This window comes from Coloeus monedula, assembly GCF_965178545.1.
Source record: "Coloeus monedula genome assembly, chromosome: 9".
NCBI classification, from domain to species: Eukaryota; Metazoa; Chordata; class Aves; order Passeriformes; family Corvidae; genus Coloeus; species Coloeus monedula.
This window is the reverse complement of record NC_138789.1, coordinates 2,580,366-2,598,446: the sequence shown is the minus strand read 5'-3', so window position 1 is coordinate 2,598,446 and position 18,081 is coordinate 2,580,366. Positions and strand designations below refer to the sequence as shown.

At 42.1% G+C, this 18,081-nt stretch overlaps 1 protein-coding gene across 2 annotated transcripts in view; it reads right to left on the bottom strand.

Annotated features, from left to right (window-relative positions):
* Nucleotides 1-3,154: 3,154 nt before the first annotated feature.
* BRINP3 (BMP/retinoic acid inducible neural specific 3) overlaps nt 3,155-18,081 on the bottom strand; it is a gene marked incomplete at both ends in the record, with an annotated part of 191,625 nt that continues 176,698 nt past the window's right edge. For both annotated transcript variants that reach the window (XM_082287579.1, XM_082287580.1), the window contains one exon: nt 3,155-4,271. In XM_082287579.1, coding sequence (XP_082143705.1) covers nt 3,155-4,271 — 1,117 coding nt within the window. The remainder of the gene's footprint in view (nt 4,272-18,081) is intronic.

Here is an 18,081-nt window from a genome sequence, read left to right as displayed (position 1 = left end):
CAGTGGAAGCTGTCCCTGCCCATGGCAGGGGGTGGAATGGGGTGAGCTGTAAGGTCCCTCCCAGCCCAAACCAGTCTGCATTTCCATGATTCTGTGATTCTCCATTACCGTAATTTCCTTGGTTTGGTTTTTTTTTCAGTTTATGATGGCAGGTAATAACAGCATTGGTGAATGCCAGCAGGAAGCACCAGGATCTGATCACCCCAAATATTATCTGCAGTGCCCAGATGGAAATGAGCACACGTGGATGTAGCCACAGTTCTTCCTCCTCCACCATTGGGTTCATATCTTATTACAAAACTTTCTTATGGATCAAGTCATTTCCTGATTTGACTTACCCAGACTTGCCTTTTTTTTAAAAAAAGCATCCCGAAGTTCTTTTTTGAGAACACATAAAGATTCCAATTGGAAAAGATGCCAAAAGGGAAATACCATGGTCTCCTCTTTGAGAACCAGATAAACCTGTGCCTTTTTTTTTTTCTCACTATATACTTGCAGGGTTTTTCCTATCATATTTATCTTTCTAGAATCCAGTTCTGGTAAAATAGAAACTCTCCCTACTCCATGAGCCCACAGGTTCCAAAATCCAAAACTAGTCCGTGACTAGTGAGCTAGGAAATCTGGCACAAAGCTAGTGGCTTCCATTAGTCCAGTCCAACACAATGAACATGCTGTAGAATAATTTAATGATGTCCCACTTTTGGGGCTTCTTCTGATCTGGACCTTCTATTAGGGACGTATTTGTGCACAGTGAAGAACTTTAAATCTTGGCAGAGAAAGATATGCAGAAAAAAAACCCAAATCCAACTCAGCCAAGAAAGCAAAAACAGTCATAGGGGAAAATTTTAAGCAGGAGGGTGAAAGGTGTGGGGGGAGACACCTCAGATCATTTACTGTGGCAATTGGTGTTTTTCCTTAGTGAAGGGAAGCAAATGCTTCATCATGGCCCACACTTCCATCGTAACTTTTACTTTCTATAAGCAGGAGAGGATTTTTATTTTTGCTTTTTGTTCATTTTATAACATCAGAGTCTTTCATTTGTTTGAACAGACTACACAAGGTACTGAGCAGCAAAATCCAACTATCTGATTTGTAAGTTGTTATAGTTGCCAAAGACATAAAAAAAGAGCAAAAGAAAGACTTGAAGATGAAAACAGGAACACTGACAATTTTAACTGGGAAGATCTTATTAATGCAAGAGCAAGCCAAAATCTGGACATGTAGAAGAGGGGCTGAGATACATTATTTATCAGCAGAAGAAAGCTGTCAGAGGAAAACAAACAGGAATTCATCTAGAGGTTAATTCCTCCAGAAAAAAAAAAAAAAAACCATGCTAATTTTAGTTCTGAGTGACTTCTTAGTATACAGAAGGTCTGAGGAATTATCCAAATGGGTGGCAGTGAAATAGTAAAGCAGATAAATATTTATTGAAGTCAGGAGAGACAGGAATCACTAAGGAAAATACTTCCCCTAGCTTTCTGAAGAGTTTCTGCCCTTGCATTTCACCTTGTCTACATTCACTGATAAGGCGTGGCCTCCCCTGTGCTGCTGGGGTCTTGCTGGAAGTGAGGAGTGCACCTTAAGCTCAGATTAGGCTAAACTCAAAAGGCATTGTAACATAACAAATCGAAATGAATGAAGTGAATTTCACTGAAGTGAATTGAAGTCTGGCTGAACTAAAATTGTGCACGAATGAAATGGGGTTTTTTGCTTTCTGTGCTTGCCCATAAAATGATGGGTTTTTATGTAATTCTTACCCATTTAAAAAACATAAACTGACTTTTAAATCTGTGATCCAGATTCAGACTGGATGTAAGGAGGTGCTACCGAACCACTTTGTATCAATTTCCTTCATTTTACCCTGTATTTACTAACAAGGACTTCTGGCAGTCCAGCCATTTGTTCTGCTCTCTTGCAAGAGGCAGCAAAAGCTCCTGCTGTCTCAGATGTGCTTTTTTTCTGCTGGGATGTGTCAAGTAGCAAAGAACCTAATTCTGATCCACAGCCATTCACATTTAATTAGTTTCGGTAACTGATCTTGTTTCATTAATAATTTGCACTGTCAGCTTTATAAACTGGATTTCATTGGCTGTCCTGTATCTGTAAAAGGGGATATGTTTTAAAAACTGAAAAACCTTCCACTGAAAATAATGGGAAAAAGTACCCACCTACTAAACAGCAGCATTGGCAGGGAAATTTTTAACATTAATTTGAATCTAAGCAGCATGGTTGCACTTAGGTGAGCAGTTCAGAACAGAGAATTCTGAATATTATAGTGCATGTATTTGGGAGGAGGCAATGTGTGCTCATGCTCGATTCTCTTGGTAAATATGCAAAGCAAAGGATCAGGGGGAGACTTCTGAAAAGCATTTTGGCTGGAAAAGATGGTTGCTTTTGTGACAGGGGTAATATCATTTGCAAAGACAGCCTCTCACCTGTCTCCTGTAGAGCTAATGCAGCCTTCCACCGCTGTGCATCCCACAGTTCCAACCTCCTGCCCATCCTAAAACACTCCATGGGATCACTCTGATGCCTGGGTGTCACATCAAGCACCTTGGGAAGGACAAGCCTCAGGTGGAGCATGTAAAGCATCGCTACAGTTGTCACTTCAGGCCAGCATGAACACTTAGATCCACATCCTAAAAATAAAAAATCCTATGGCTTTGACTTTTTGACAGTTTCTCCCAAAATCTGGAGTCAATCTCTTCTCTTTACCTACCCCTCCTGAGTTCAACACACACAAAAGTGTATCAAAGTTACTACTTTTGTGTAAGAAAAGAGAATCCCACAGCGTTTCTTTGTAATAACTGTTCAGCTACAAAATTTTATTGGTCTCCTTCTATGTTCCCTCTAGAGGATGTAATGCACAAAAGCATTGCCACGGAACATATAAAATTACAAATGAAATTTATTGTAAAAAGTAGAATGTCTTCTAGACTGGTGTCAGTATTTATTTCATTCATAAACCAAAACTGCAGGTATAATATATTCATTTTCAGCAAGTTCATGTGTGTAAATTGCCATCCAACAGTATTGACTGATATAAGACAGATATTGAAAAGACAATTTAAATTTACTCTTCCAAACATAAACTGTTCCACAAAAGCACTGTAAAAACTCCTTCAAGGTTTTGTGTTGTGCTTCACATTTATGGTTAACTACATAATTTGGTTGTGTCATAATCCACTGTGTTTGGCAATTTGGCATTAAAGGCCTGCAAAGCAGATTGGATCCTCACCACTTCACTGGTAGACAGCTTGAGTCTATGACGGAGCAAGCAAGAGAAGAGGTCCAGACGACGTTGGCCGGGTGGAGAGAGTTTATTTACACGATCCCGAATCTCTAACAGCTGCAAAAGTGCTGAGTCCTGGGAGCCCTGAGTGTAGGGGTAGTCCAGCTGCAAAATCAAGTCTCGAATCGCTTCTGGGTCGAAGTGCATGCTGTAGCCAAACACTTGGATGTTGTTGATTTTCATGTAGCCCAGATTTCTTGAGGGATCAATAAATTCCAGGGGCTCATAGTAGATGCTCTCGTTGCCATTTGGACCATTTGACTTTATTCGACTCCTCAAATAGATGTGCACGGTTTCAAAAAATGTCTTCCACTTGTTGCCCAGAGTCAGCGTCCAGTTATAACACTGAAGGGGTAAGTCCAGTTTAGTCCGCTCCCAGTCTGGGAAATTATTTTCATTCACAGGCATAAACCAGCTCTCAGAGTGGCTGCCCCCAAAAGGGTTGATATAAACAGCAAGGACGGGCTCTAAGGTGCTGTTCTTAGTCAGGCAAATTTGAAGAGAGAGGCCCAGTATCATATGGACCAGGCTGGACTTGTACTTGTTGCTCTTAAGAGTCAGGAGCATCCGCTTGCGCCACGAGGGGTCGAACCAGCTGTTGAGGCGCATGTCGTTGCTGATGAAAATGGCGTGGACCTCGATCCTGCGGTCCGTCTTCTGCAACAAGTACTTCATTTCCAGGTCCTGCAGGTCCGTCTCGAAGCCGATGTAGTGCTCGGTGGAGTCGGCCACCTCGGGCTTGCAGAGCCCCTGGCTCAGCATGTAGCCGGCGTTGCAGCTCCCGCAGCGCGTGCGGTTGTCGGGGGCACAGCTCAGGCACGCGGGGCCGTCCCCGACCGTGCAGGGCAGGAACCCCTGGCAGGCCACCTGGTCATTGGGGCAGGTGCACGTGTGAGTCTCTTCAGAAAAGCTTCCCAGGAGCCCGTTCTCGTTGCAGTAGAGAAACGACTGGATGCGGTTGAGCCAATAGTTGGAAGACCTGCAACGTGAAAATAACTTATTTTAACAAAGAGAGACCTGCACACAACAAACACATACTTTGTTATGTTTCATCAGAAAGAGAAAAATAAGGCTGGTTTTAGTGTCAGATTAAGGTACGATAGCATCTGCTGTCAGACAGATACAGGTATAAATTGCCCCCTTAACAATGCAAAATCACCTAAGAAAAGTTTCCTTATAAACCCACGGGCATGACAGGAACATTTGGTTTATGTGTTTGCTTTCTCTGGGTCTCTGTCAAGGAAGCCTGACAAAGAGCCATTTTCTGTAATTGTCTTCAGATTAACATCTTGAAATCCTATGCAGCTGAGATTATTTTTGTGTGTTCTATTTGACCAAAGAAGTGCTTTGGGTGTATCTTAAGTGTCCACAACTCTACTGTCCCTCTATTCTATTATGAAGCTGTTTTTTTTTTCCACTGGCTGAAACTGCACTGATTTATAGACAGTGAGCCAAAATTCTTTCCTAGAGCAGCAATACTTCCCTGCTCCCCACCTACAGAGATTCTTCAGATAACTTCCAGCACTACAGAATCTCTACAGGATCTCTACATGCACGAGCATGCTGTGTTTACTTTTCATCTTTGGGGACAAAATGAAATGATCACTTTAATGTTCTTCTTGTCATCTCATTTCAGTTTCACTAGGAGCAACAGTTAATACCCTACATGACACTGGGAAAACATACTGAAACCAACAATTTAGGCTGATGAGGCACAGTCACTAGAAGAAAGACAATGGGAACAGAAGAACTACATGGAAAAATGATCTTCTTTCTTTGCATTTTTCAGCTCCTATTGTTCCCAGCAACACACGGTTTAAAGAACTTGTTTTGCCTGCTGCAGTCAGATCTATTGTTGCCACATGAATGATTATAGTTGTACAGCTTCTTCCCCTTTCATTACATTGTTTTGGAGAGAAAATGTAAGAGCCTCATTTACTCCTGACTTACTTCTAAGTCACATCTGAATTTGTCTCAAGGAGAAATCCATGGCATCTCAAAGCCTGACTTTTTAGAAACATGAAAATAAAGTTCAGTAAAAAAAATACATCATTTTACACTCTGGTGGCATTTTAAATCTTCCTAATTTTTCCCTTTTTAGGGCAGGAATTTTGGTTGTTCAGAGTTGGAGGCTTATACGCCTATAGCTCTAGGTATGTTCCAGAAGCAGAAGTAAATACAATAACATGCACAACATAAGCACTCCTTATCATTATTCTTCTTTGTGCTTATTTGAAAGTCAGAGTCAAGCAAAAGCATTCTGGCCAGTTTATTCCTCTGTTTCCTGGTTAAAAATTAACATGTCCGTTCTGCGAAGAAGGTCAAATCTCACAAAATAAAAGTCACCCCAAAACTAAGATCTTGAAGCTGTCCCTGGTGGAATGGGAAGTCCCTGTGTGTTTCGTATGGGTTGTTTTGACAGCAGCCTGGGGCTGTCCCAGCCAGACCAGGTGTGTGGGACCCTGGTGCCCATTCTGGGCTGAACTCTCTTGCCAGCCTGGGTCTCTCAGCTCTGTTTGCTGCCATAACCCCATGGGCACCACAGCAACCAAAACAGAGCAGGTCCTCTCCAAAGGAGGGAAACCAGCCTCTCAAAGGCCTCTCATTGCAGCTTCTCCCTAATCCTTTGTGCTTCTCTGTGCTTATTTAAGAATTGATGCTGAGTCCCGAAAGCTACTGGAGGTAAGGTACAAAAGTGTGGTTTATTTACTTTAAGCCTTTGGCTAATGCCATTTGCTTCACAATGGCCTTCATAAAGGCTTATGATTTAGCACACTGGACAGAAAACTGGGCAGATTCCAAGGCTGTACCACTTGCATTTTAATCTCCAAGTTTTCTGCTGGTGTTGTTACTACCAGGGGGTACCACATGACCACTGATGTAGACTGGGTTTGTAACTGTGACCTTTAGCAGCTTCTTCCGCTTCTGTTGGGAACAGAAGTGTCCACGCCTTTGAAAAGTTTTGTTACATATCAGGAATGCATTTCCAGAGCACATTTCGGGAAACCTCTCTTTACATAGAGCAGCTCTGAGCTTCCAGCTGTGGTTTTGGACTCACCTCAGTAGAGGATAAACAGCTGAAGAGATTTTCTGAGTGAAGTTTTGCATGTTGCTTTATTGAGGTGGATTGGGTGTCACTGGAATGGTTTTGTCAGCAAGGCACAGTGGTGCTCTCTGGAGGAAGAAGCCACAGCTGGGTCCACAGAGTTTCAGCTGGTTCCAGCCAGATGTTCTTATCTTGACTCAAAAGCTCTTTTATCTTATCTCCTTCTCCCCTCCTACTGAATGCAGTGAATGAGAGAGTGGCTGGGTGTGTGGGAGCAGTGATAAACCCACCACACAAGAAAATAATTTCCAGCTTTAAGTTGATCCCTTTTGTGATTCATGTACCTTCTCTTCCTCTTAGATCTAGTCAACAGCATTACAATTTTTCATATTTATATATGACAATACTACTTATAATTATTTGGCACTGAAACAAGTCAAAAAGTGCTCTGCACATCAGTTTTTTTCATATAGGAGAGGTTTTGTGAGGGAACTCCTGCATGGTTGGCTGGGAAAAGTATCTGGAATGCAGGCTGCACTAAGCAGAGAAAAAAGTGAAAACTATGGCATTACTTCAGAGTGGAGGAGAGAATGGAACTGGGAACACAGGGAAGGAATTCTCCCAGTCAGCAGGGGTGGCTGGAAGAGGGACAGCTGGTGAGGAATTCGGCACTCTCGGAAGACCAGCAGCATTAATTTACTGGCAAGGGTTTTTTTTGATTTGGGTTACTCACTTTTCCAGCCACATGGTGTTTAAAACATTTTTTTTTTTATTGATGATACAATCTACTGTTTCCATGATTATGAGGAGCAAAATCTTTAAAGTCACTTCTTTTCAGTTCTTTTTCATTTTTAATCAGCCTACCTTCCTCCTTTTATTCTCTTAGGGATTAGAAGCAGCAGTTTAAAAATCTGCATGAAATTACAAGCTGCACAATTAAGTAAGTTTCTTTCTATAAATTAGTTATATTGTTTGTAAGTTAGCATCTATCTTATTAAAACAGCTATGTCTTTGATGATTAGCAGTTGCAAAGAGGTCAACAACTTTAGAGGGAAGGAGGTTATCTCCTTATTCCAAGGAAGTTCAAAACAATAACATTCTAATATTATTGCCTTGTTTTGATTTCCTTTTACCTGCTTTTAACCAGAGAGGTTTCAAGAAGAATCTGCTTATACTTCTCTTTGATTAGTTAACAAATATAGTCTATTTAAAAAAATAAAATCTACTTCCTTATTTAACTGCTTGTTTTAAAATTATTCATTAAGGAATACTGTTACTCTTTGTAAATTCTTGCTTCCAGTAGAGCAAATTAAGTGAATTATGTGAAAGTACATAAAATGCCAGCGATACCTACTTTATTTAAGCCACTCATCCTTAATTGGATAAATTCACACTGGCATGTCATTATGAAATCATCCTTTTTCTCCTAGAAATTAAAGATCAGATAAATTCTGGACCCTGCAGCCACGGGAAAGGTTTGATTGGAAGCAGATGCATCCTGCAGGTCAACACCTGGCTGAGCAGCTGATGCAGCTGAGGCTCCCACAGCCACTCTGAGGACAGCGGCAGCTGGGGACAGAGGGGGTTTCAGAGAAGATGAGGGGTGACATCTCAAGTGCCAGACTTGCTGACCCCGTGACAAGGGCTTCAAGCATGGTTAGCTTGGGGCTGGAGTTCTAATGGGGGCTGGGGAATAAAGCATCCAGGGAGAGAGGCTTTTCAGCGTGGTTTGCAACTGCATCGTCCACTTGGAACGAGATGATCTTTTGGTCTTTTCCAACCCAAAGCGTTCCGTGGTCCTGTGACTCATTCTGTGCAGAAAGTGGTACACCTAGGGCCCCTTCTCTGTGCCTGGACATGGATTTGGGTGGGAAACAGGCAGATTTGGGCACACTTCCAGTACTGTGACTTCCTTGATATCACAGAGGTGTGGTGGGTGGACAGAGACTCTTTGGTGCAATCATCTGGAAGGGGAACAACTGCACTCCCCACAAAAAGAAGACTACAGACCTAAAACTTCACTGCTGAATGAGCAATGGACTGGTCAGGATCTCAAGGGCAGGGATGAGAGCAGAGGCCAGTGAGAGGGACACTGTCAGAACCTGTTTCACACCATAAGATCAAAGGAAATGGATGAAGCCTTCTGTAACCAACTGGAGAAAGCAACATGACCACAGGTGCTGACCTTCAGGGGGACTTCAACCACTCCCGCACCAGTGCCATTGTCAGGCAGGGTAACATGACAGGACACAGCTCCAGGAAATGCAGTCAGGATAAATATTTACGTGGCAGAACAGGGCAGTTGCTCTGCTGGGGCTGCTGCTCCTCAGTAGGGACGAAGGGGTTGAGGACGCGAGAGCTGGTGGCAGCCTTGGCTGCTCTGACTGCACAGTGGGCAATTACCAAGCCTGAAGGAAGTGAGGGAGGCAGGAAACAGAAGTTATCCTGTTGTTCAGGAGAGCAGCCCTTATCTGGGAATTAGTGCAGGGAATGAGCTGGTCAATCTCATGGTGAAGAAGACCAAGGGCAGTAGTGATGTCAACAGGGGAAGGGCAGAAAGTATTCCCTGAAGTTTGGTCCTTGTGGGATGGCTTGGTACCTCATCCCCACCACAAATGCTCCCTACATATCCCAGTGCTCCTTTGCCTTTATTCAGTTTTTCACATATTTTATGTTCTCACGGTATTAACGGGGGACTGGTGACAAAGGCTGCTTATCTCGAGCAGTTCCTTCTTGTTTATAGAAATCAATGAAAAACTTAAGGCAATTAGCCCTGAGCGAGGCTTGGAAGAGCTCTTCAGTTATTCTTTTAACAAAAGAAAATATTATTATTTGATTTAGAAAATTACATATGCTGGCCTGAGAAGTTAGTTTTCCAAACACTGGGATGTAGAACCGGCTTCCAAACCTAGTGAAAGCAGCAAGAACATTCCCAGTCACTCCACTGAGGTTCAAATAAAAACGGAATGCTTGAAATACCCGTGCCTTCCTCATTATGCAAAATTACGTGATAATTTGCAATTAAGAGCTATTTCTAGTGATTCATACACTTGAAATCACAACTTTACTGCAGAAGTAAAGTAATTTTTAGTTTAATTAAACATGATACTTGGTAAGTATAGGATACTTGTCAAATTATATAATGAATTACACCTTCCTGGAAACTGTTTGGAATTTTTTAAAACTTCTTTTGTTTATTGATATCAAGTCATTGAAATCAACCTTTCAAAACCAGCACAAAAGTACAAAAGAAGTGCTAAGACGGGACAGAATTTCTATGAAAACACGAATATTGATTGATTGTCCTGTTAGTAGAAAACCTGTTGTCTTGGTAGGAAATAGATCATCGAGCTGCTGCTCTGAGTTATGAACACTGAGCCAGGTGACCCATCCAAAGCCCAAAGTCCTGCCTTTTAGTTAGGACCCCCAAACTCAGTCTCTGTTATTCTGGGGTTTGAATCTCACCAGTGACTGCAAAGAGCTCCTGCTCACACAGATCACGTCTCTCACAGAAGAACAACTCCTCCCTCCTTATTGAACTCGTCTGATCAAATATGTGAATATGAAAGCACGTAGTGGTGCACAACAATATTCCACTAATTTTCTCAGTCCTCAAAATTTACCTGGAAGCAGATTGTTAACTAATTCTGGTTCAATAACAACTCCAGCTCCAACTCCTCGTTTCCTGCTCTGCTACTAGCTCAGGCTACTGTTGCAGGATGAAGAGACTCCCGCTGGTAAATCTACTGCCATATAAACTGCACCAGCTTTCAGCTGGAATGCTTGCAGGGTAAAGAAAGCCTGCCAGATAATCTCACTTTTACACAAACACGGTAAAAAATATGGTAATCCCAGGGAAGTTAATGCAGCAATTAACATCAGCCAAGCTTCTGACGAGAATCTCAATGAGAAACACAAATCATAATTCTAAAGTGCATTTAAAATATTTTGCAATTATTTTTCTTGCTATGAAAAAAACTTTACTTAAAAACAGAATTATTTTTACTGGAGCAGTTGCAAGCTTAATCCAGACCGTGTGCCTACTCCTGTTCAGCACACTGTAACATTAAATGTAAGAACAAAGCACTGTGGACACCCTATAGAATAGCTGGAGCAAGTATTTAATCATGATATGACACTTTTACCTCCTTCTCTGCCTCACTAAGTGCTTAACATCTGTTGTACATCAGATGGCTCAGTAGCAGATGATGAGTACTCAGTGAGGCAGATGCTAAGTAAAAAAATGAAGACAATTTAACAAGAAGAGGAGAGGCAGTAAAATACCCATTACCTATTTTCCCTTCCTTTGGAGGCCAAGTCCAGTATAAATCTGTGAGACAGCAACATCAACACCAAATGCACTTACAGACATCTCTGCAATGTCCTACTCTCCATCGGGTGGATTTACATCTTGGGAAGGACAAATCAGACCCCAAGTACCTTCCTTCTGTGATGTGATTCAAAACAACAGCAGTAATTGCCACTTAATTTGATAATGGTGTTTATCTGAATGAGGTTTGCTTCTAGGAATCAGGGTAAAACTACCAACTGCACATAGCCAGAAGAGCAGTGAGTGATCAGAGAATCATGGAACCACAGGATGGTTTGGGTTGGAAGGGACCTTAAAGCCCACCCAGTGCCACTCCCTGCCATGGGCAGGGACACCTTCCACTAGCCCAGATTGCTCCAAGCCCAGTCCAGCCTGGCCTGGAACACTTCCAGGGATCATGGGGCAGCCACAGCTTCTCTGGGCAACCCCACCCTCACAGGGAACAATTCCTTCCCAATATCCCATCTATCCCTGCCCTCTGGCAGTGGGAAGCCATTGCCCCTTATCCTGTCCCTCCATCCCTTGGAAATTGTCTCTCTCCATCTTTCCTGCAGCTCCTTTAGGCACAGCAAGGCCACAGTGAGGTCACCCCAAAGCTTCTCCAGGCTGAACAATCCCAACTCTCCCAGCCTTTCCTCCCAGCAGAGCTGCTCCATCCCTCTGATCATCCTGGTGCCTCCTCTGGACTCTCCAGCAGCTCCAGGTCCTTCCTGTGCTGGGCCCCAGGGCTGGGGCAGCTCTGCAGGTGGGCTCTCACCTGAGCACAGGGGCACAGGGGCAGAATCCCCATCCCTTCCCTGCTGCCCATGCTGAGGGCTCAGCCCAGGCCATGGGGGGTTCTGGGCTGGGGCAGGTCCAGCTCTCACCCACAGCAGCCCCAAATCCTTCTGCCAGGGCTGCTCCAGCTGCTCATCCCCAGCCTGGATTGACCCCAGGGGTTGCCCTGACCAGATGCAGCCCTTGTTAAACCTCCTGAGATTCTCATGGGCCACTCCTGGAGCGTGTCCAGGTGCCTCTGGATGTCATCCTGTCCTTCAGGGGTGTCACTGCACCCTCAGTTTGGTGTACCTGCAATCCTGCTGAGGGTGCCCTCGGTCCCTCTGTCATTAGAAGATTGAATGTTTTTAGTTTATTCATCCTCACATCCTCAAATAAACCCGTCTGAAATAATTTTACTGTGCTCACAATTGAGGTATGGCAGTGAGGCTCTTGGTGACGCTGCAAATCTCACTCCAAAAGATGGCAAAGGGGAGCAGTGCAGCTCTTCTGAGTTCACATCTCACAATTTCACAGTTTCAGGTACCTGCTCTACCTGAGCCAGGTGCTTTAAGGCTGACCAAAAGGTCTGGGTTATGTGGACCACAGTGAACACAAAGAGTAGGGTAAAGCAGGGAAGGACTACAGCGCTTTTCTAAATGTGTATAAAGGAAAGAGAAAGCCCTACCTAAGGGATGCCTGTTAGCATACACAGAAAAGATATTAATTAGCTGAGGAAGTTTAATGGAAATATTATTTCTACATGCTAAAATTGCTTCCAGCACTGAAGTGGATGCAGTAACTAAAGAAACTTGTCTCAGTGTGAGGTTGCCCTGTGGTGACGGAATGAACCTGGAGCATGATTCTGGATTATGTTGCTGGGGCTATTCACAATCTAAACTGAATCTGCTTTGAATTATGAAGGTAAAATATCTTGTTCTCCCTGTTAATCACATTTAAGGAGAGTCTTTCCAGATCCTCTAGCCCTCGTGCCACCATTCTGCAGCTGTTGCCTGGGGCCCTCGGGGCTGGTGCCGTATATTTTAAAATCAATAATACATGTTCTTCCTTTTAAATTCCAGATAGTCTTTATATTATGAGAAGCAGAGGAATTAACCCCCTACATTAAGTGGTAGAAACCTGTTGTATCTCATAGAAAAAACTGCCATGGGTTTCATGATATTTCAAGCTAAACAATATTTTGGCACTAAAACATGCAATATTTCAGAGGGTATTTCTAGTTGGTCTGTTATGAATTGATTTACAAAGCTTTGGTAGCTTTAACTACATTGATGTTACACCCTTATAATTCCCACAGTAAAATTTTTCTAACCTGAAACATTTCTGCCACACACACCCCCAAAAGAATAATTATTAAAAAAATATATATTAAGAAAATATACCCATAATTTTTTTTTTGACACAGCTCTAATCATAATGACCACTGTGATATATTTAATTGGGCATCAAACTGCTTTGCAGCACCAAATATTTACATAAAAGGAGTCAAATCAGAGACAAGCTTTGGAAGCTTTTACTAAATAATGATCCAAAGGGCAGCAGGGACAAAGGAAACACACAGAAAATTAATTAATGCAGTCAATTGTAGAATGAAAGGAATCAGAGCTGTTAGGCAAAATAAGAGTTTCCATGTAAAGGAGGAAGAAACTTGCTGCACACATGCACAAAACCCCACCAAAATACTCCAACCAAAGCCCACCAAACAAGCCAAGCAGTGTGTGCTTCTTGGAGCCTCTCAGCTTTCGTGCATCAATGTGTGAGTGTGCTCATAGTGTTAGACCTGGGAAAAACTGACCTTGGCTCACAGATCAGCCACAAATGTTTTGCAATTTTAGGTGGCATTTTCCAGACGTATCTTGAAGCATAAATATAAAAAAAATGTATGAAGTTATTATAAGGCTTAACTAGATGCCTCTGTGACAGTCGGGTTAATAAACCCCTTTAAGGCTTTAAGGCATTTAAGGCGTTAGAAAAGTAACAGCCACGTTTACTGCAATGTAATCATCTTCTTTTGTGTGAAGGAAAACTGTGGAAACATCACAGTATTGGACAAACTGAAAGCAAACACTGCCCTGTCTTGGGTATGATAATGCTGTGTACACTTCTGTAGACAATCCTGCAACAGTTTAGGTTGGAAAGGACCTTTAAGATCATCCAATCCAATCCTCCCCCATGGGCAGGGACACCTGCCACTAGCCCAGGCTGCTCCAAGCCTCATCCAGCCTGGCCTTGGACACTTCCAGGGATCCAGGGGCAGCCACAGCTTCTCTGGACACCCTGTGCCAGGGCCTCCCCACCCTTACCCTAAAAGGAATTTTTCCTTATGTCCAGTCTAAATCTACCTTCTCTCATTTTGGAACCACTGCCCTTTGTCCCCTCACTACAGGCCTTCTTTAAAAGCCTCTCTGCATATTTCATAGAAGTCCATTCATGTCTCAGTCTGCATTGATGTTGCCCAGTGTACTCCCCTGCACTTCTGCCAGCCTTTCCCTCCCAGGTGGATTTATTAGCTCTAAAAGATGCTCACATTAACGCAGAGCAAGGACCACTGGCAGCTCTTTGCTCTGTGATCAGCAGCCCATAAGGCAGGAGTAACAAAGAAAGAAGTGAAGGAACACCCTCACTTAGAAAAAGGAGAAAACTTACATAGGATTTTGAAATGAAAATTCCTTTCACCGAATAATTTAAGATGGAATTGTAAATGTAGCTAATTCAGGGGGTTCTTTGAATTTTAATATACATATAGCTGGCATAAGCCTAGTTCCAATATTTAATCTCTAGAAGGAAGGGAGCCAGTAGCAGCTACTAAGACCAACTGGACTCCCTTTTCAAGATCTTGAAGCCAAACGCACAATGAAATTCTAAATTGTTTGTGTGAACTCTATTGGCAACAATAACAAGATGTACCAGCAGCTCTAGCTGGCAGTAGAAATTCTAGAATTAATCAAAAAGTAGCCTTGACTGAAAGGTCTTTGTATATAATGTAGCAGATCACAAAATCTATTGAAGATGATACAGAATGCTGTGTGTTTTAAGGCTGCACTTCAGGTAGGAGGAAGCAGCATCCATGTTCTTGAAGAATTTTCTTGAAAACAGGAGTTAACCAGAAAGCTCAGAGACTGGAGATCGTTTCTGAGCTAAAGCCTTCCAATATTTTGCAGGATAACTAAAAATCAAGCAAAGGGGTAACTGGTAAGGTTACTAAACCATAATAAACCCACAAAAACCCCGCTGCTGACAAAAGCATCCAAAGTTTTAACCACGGTGAGAGGTGAATCTGGATGTGAAAAGAGGTTTAGCACCAGAAGAAGAATTAAAAGAATTAAACCTCATTATTCCAGGTAAAATAAGAGCCTCATTAGCAGCCAGTAGCAGAGAGGCAAGTCCATGATTACATCTGTGAAGCTGATACAAGACCATTACATCTTCCCATTGTCCTATTGATTTTGAGGCAGGACCTTTAGTTCTATTTTAGGCATCCTTTTTCCCAGATACAAATTACTGCAATAAAATAAACAAACAAACAAAAAATGAAAATCTGTTTCTGCAAACTTTGTGGCAGCTATAAATGTGGAGCTAGGGACAATCTGCATTTATTCCTGGCTTATTTCTGTGTGATGATGACTATGGGCCAGTCGCTTGCTCTTTCCTTTGATAATGATCCTTATTTTTTCCCTGCTGTTTCCTATTTGGATTATAAATGTAGTTATCCCTAAAAGCTACTGTAATATCAACAGCAACAATCTGTCATTTTCTTCCATTGTGTAGAACCAGAAGCATTACAGCAAAGCAAGGATCTCCCAGACAAGAGTAATGGTTTTAATTAAAGAATACAAAACTCAAGTTCTGTATTCATACCTCACTTATCTTGTTATTAAACAAAATAAACCAAAATAAGATTCTGAGATCAGTGTGCTGTTTTCTCTAATTTTATAATAACTGAAAATAGCTATAATTTTGAGCAAACCCTTAAAATTTTAATATAGGCACAAAACAGAAGAGAGGTTTGGTTTTCTGCCATGGTATGTTTGAATAAATTGCAAGGACACCCTTAAATTCCTGAAGGAAAATTAGAGGCTATCTAGAAAAGTTGGATCCTGCTGTTCTAAAAACAACATGTATTTCACTTCACTTAATAATGTATAATACTTGCAATAAGATGTCACTTGTGTCACAGTTATAAACGGGGAAAGCATTAAAATAAATGGCCAAACATTGCATGTCTATAATATAAATTAGGAGACAGACTTGCAGTAATGCTTATAACAAACACCAAGTGATTGCATCTCCTAGGACATTTCTGTCTTCCTTAAGCAATCAAACCCACAGCCTGAAATGCAACGTAGAAGGTGATAGAAAGGGTGAAAAAAAGAGCAGCTTTCTACATGTTAATCTACATCACAGAAAAATTAGTAGAGATAACAGAGTGAGGGGCCAAAGTCCCACCTTGGAAGATATGGAATTGTGATCTGCACAACTACAGGAACTCTGAACAACACCCTGAAGCAGTGACAACTCTTACTGAAGAGAAAAAGACCATGTTACTCCTGAAAAGCTATTTATTTGCGTAGGTAATCTCATTCTGATGAGTTCATCCCCTGCTGGCACTGTATGCCTTTATATGCCGTAACAGTCAAGGGAGGAAAGAAAATCTCCCCATGCAGAACAGCTTCCTTAATACCTTGCAATCTTTATTTAAGGGAATAGAATTAAAAATACACACACAAGCCCATCCAAAACAACAACAAATAGCCAACAAAATACCCAACACGCCAGTCCCCTTCAAATTCCTCCTTAGTAAAACTAACAGGCTGCTACAGAAGGAATTAATTTAAGGACCTTGTCTTTCCCAAAGAATTCCTAAGTGTTCACATCCATAACCAAAAGTGGATTGGAGCAGACAAGATTTCCTTGCAGGAGAAGAGAAAAAGATCTGTCAGAGAATCTGTTCTTCTGACAAGTGGCATATAACATTTCAGAGGCTGCAATGGTACATGCTTTAAGAGATATTTAGCATTCTCCACAGAGTCATTCCAAGAATCTTGGATTATAACCACAGTGGGGCACTGAAGGCTCTGGAGGAATTCGATCATTAACAAGGTCTCTAGGTTGGTTTATATAAGTATATATATGTATGTAAACACACACACACATATATATATACACATATACACACAACACACATTCCTCCTTAATACTCTAGGCACTCTCTGAAAGGTTTATCTGTCCCTTCCAGAAAGACCAGATACTTCCACCTGGGGAAAATAAAAAAAAAAAAACAAAGCTATCAAAATCCCCTGGAAAAAAAAAAAAAGTCCTCCCAAACACACGCTCAGGGGTTGTAAATGAACCAAGGCAACAAGGGTCATGATGGCATTAGGGGAATGATGATGATACTAATTAATGGAAATGAATGACGAAGAGATAAAATTGAATTTTTTGCTGAGGACAGAGAAATGGCAAAGAGCTCATTTTCTTTACCACCTTGCACAGATTCTACACCACCTGTAGTTCAATATCTTTGCAATTTAAGCTCTTGAAGCTCATGAAGGTTGGTTAAACTTGAAGATTGTGAAAGAGGTCATGAAACATGAAGGATGTCATAGTGATAGTTTCTAAATGTTTCATTACTGGGGTAAGAGCACTACCAAAATGGCCCCAAAAGGGTGCCATCCATTCTTCTCAACACTCTACAAATGATACTGCACCTTCTATTGTATTTACAGTAGAAGTGACAACAAAAGCCTGAAGACACGATCCACATCGAAAAAGCCAATCTGCCTCAAGAGTCTTTGCCTCGAGGAGATCCCAATCTGAGTGCAAACCAGACAAAATAAATAGAAACGGGCTGTAGGGTGTGCTCACAGGGGTTTTAGAGCTGTGGTGAGGGACAGTGAGGGCTGGAGGGGGATAACTGCAGAGCCACGAGCTGAAATACAAGTCTGGACCTTTAACAGTCCCTCTGTCATGCAGAAGATTCCCTGCTGTGCCCAGCAAATACCACTGAATAGCCACAAAAATAGCACTGATGTCCTCAGGCAAACATATCATCCATGATTTCTCCTGTTTGTCCAACACATGGGGTTTGGAAGTATCTTTTACACGGATTCCAGTGGACAAGGCAGCTTAGCATTTATACCAAAGGGGAGTTTGCAGGGACAGGCAGATTTTGGTGGGATCTCTTTAAACGTGCCTTTCATCCAATCATTGATGACTTTTCCCTCTTCCCAAGCTGCTGCAATTCGTGGTGCTTCTGATGGACAGCAAAGGTAAGAGGGTCTGTCACGGGAAGGTAAACAGGGCTGCAGCACAAACACTCTCACCTCGATGAGTAATTACCCTGCCTTGGCCACACCATCCATCTCCCACAGCAAAGGGGCTGAGGAGCCCAGAACCACACACAATCCAGTGCTTTTCACAGGGCTGTTTACAGCCAGGACTGACATCCCCAGAAAGTTAGAGAAAAATTGACCAAATGTTTCTCCCTTCTTGGATTTTGAAGTTTACTCTTAAGAGCCAAATACTCATTGTCCAAACCCCAAACTGTCTGTGGTAAAAGGACAGCAAATTAGCATTGGCTTTACATCTGGCAGGAGTTTTACAATCAGTGCTGCTTATTGCAATGTAGTTCTGTCA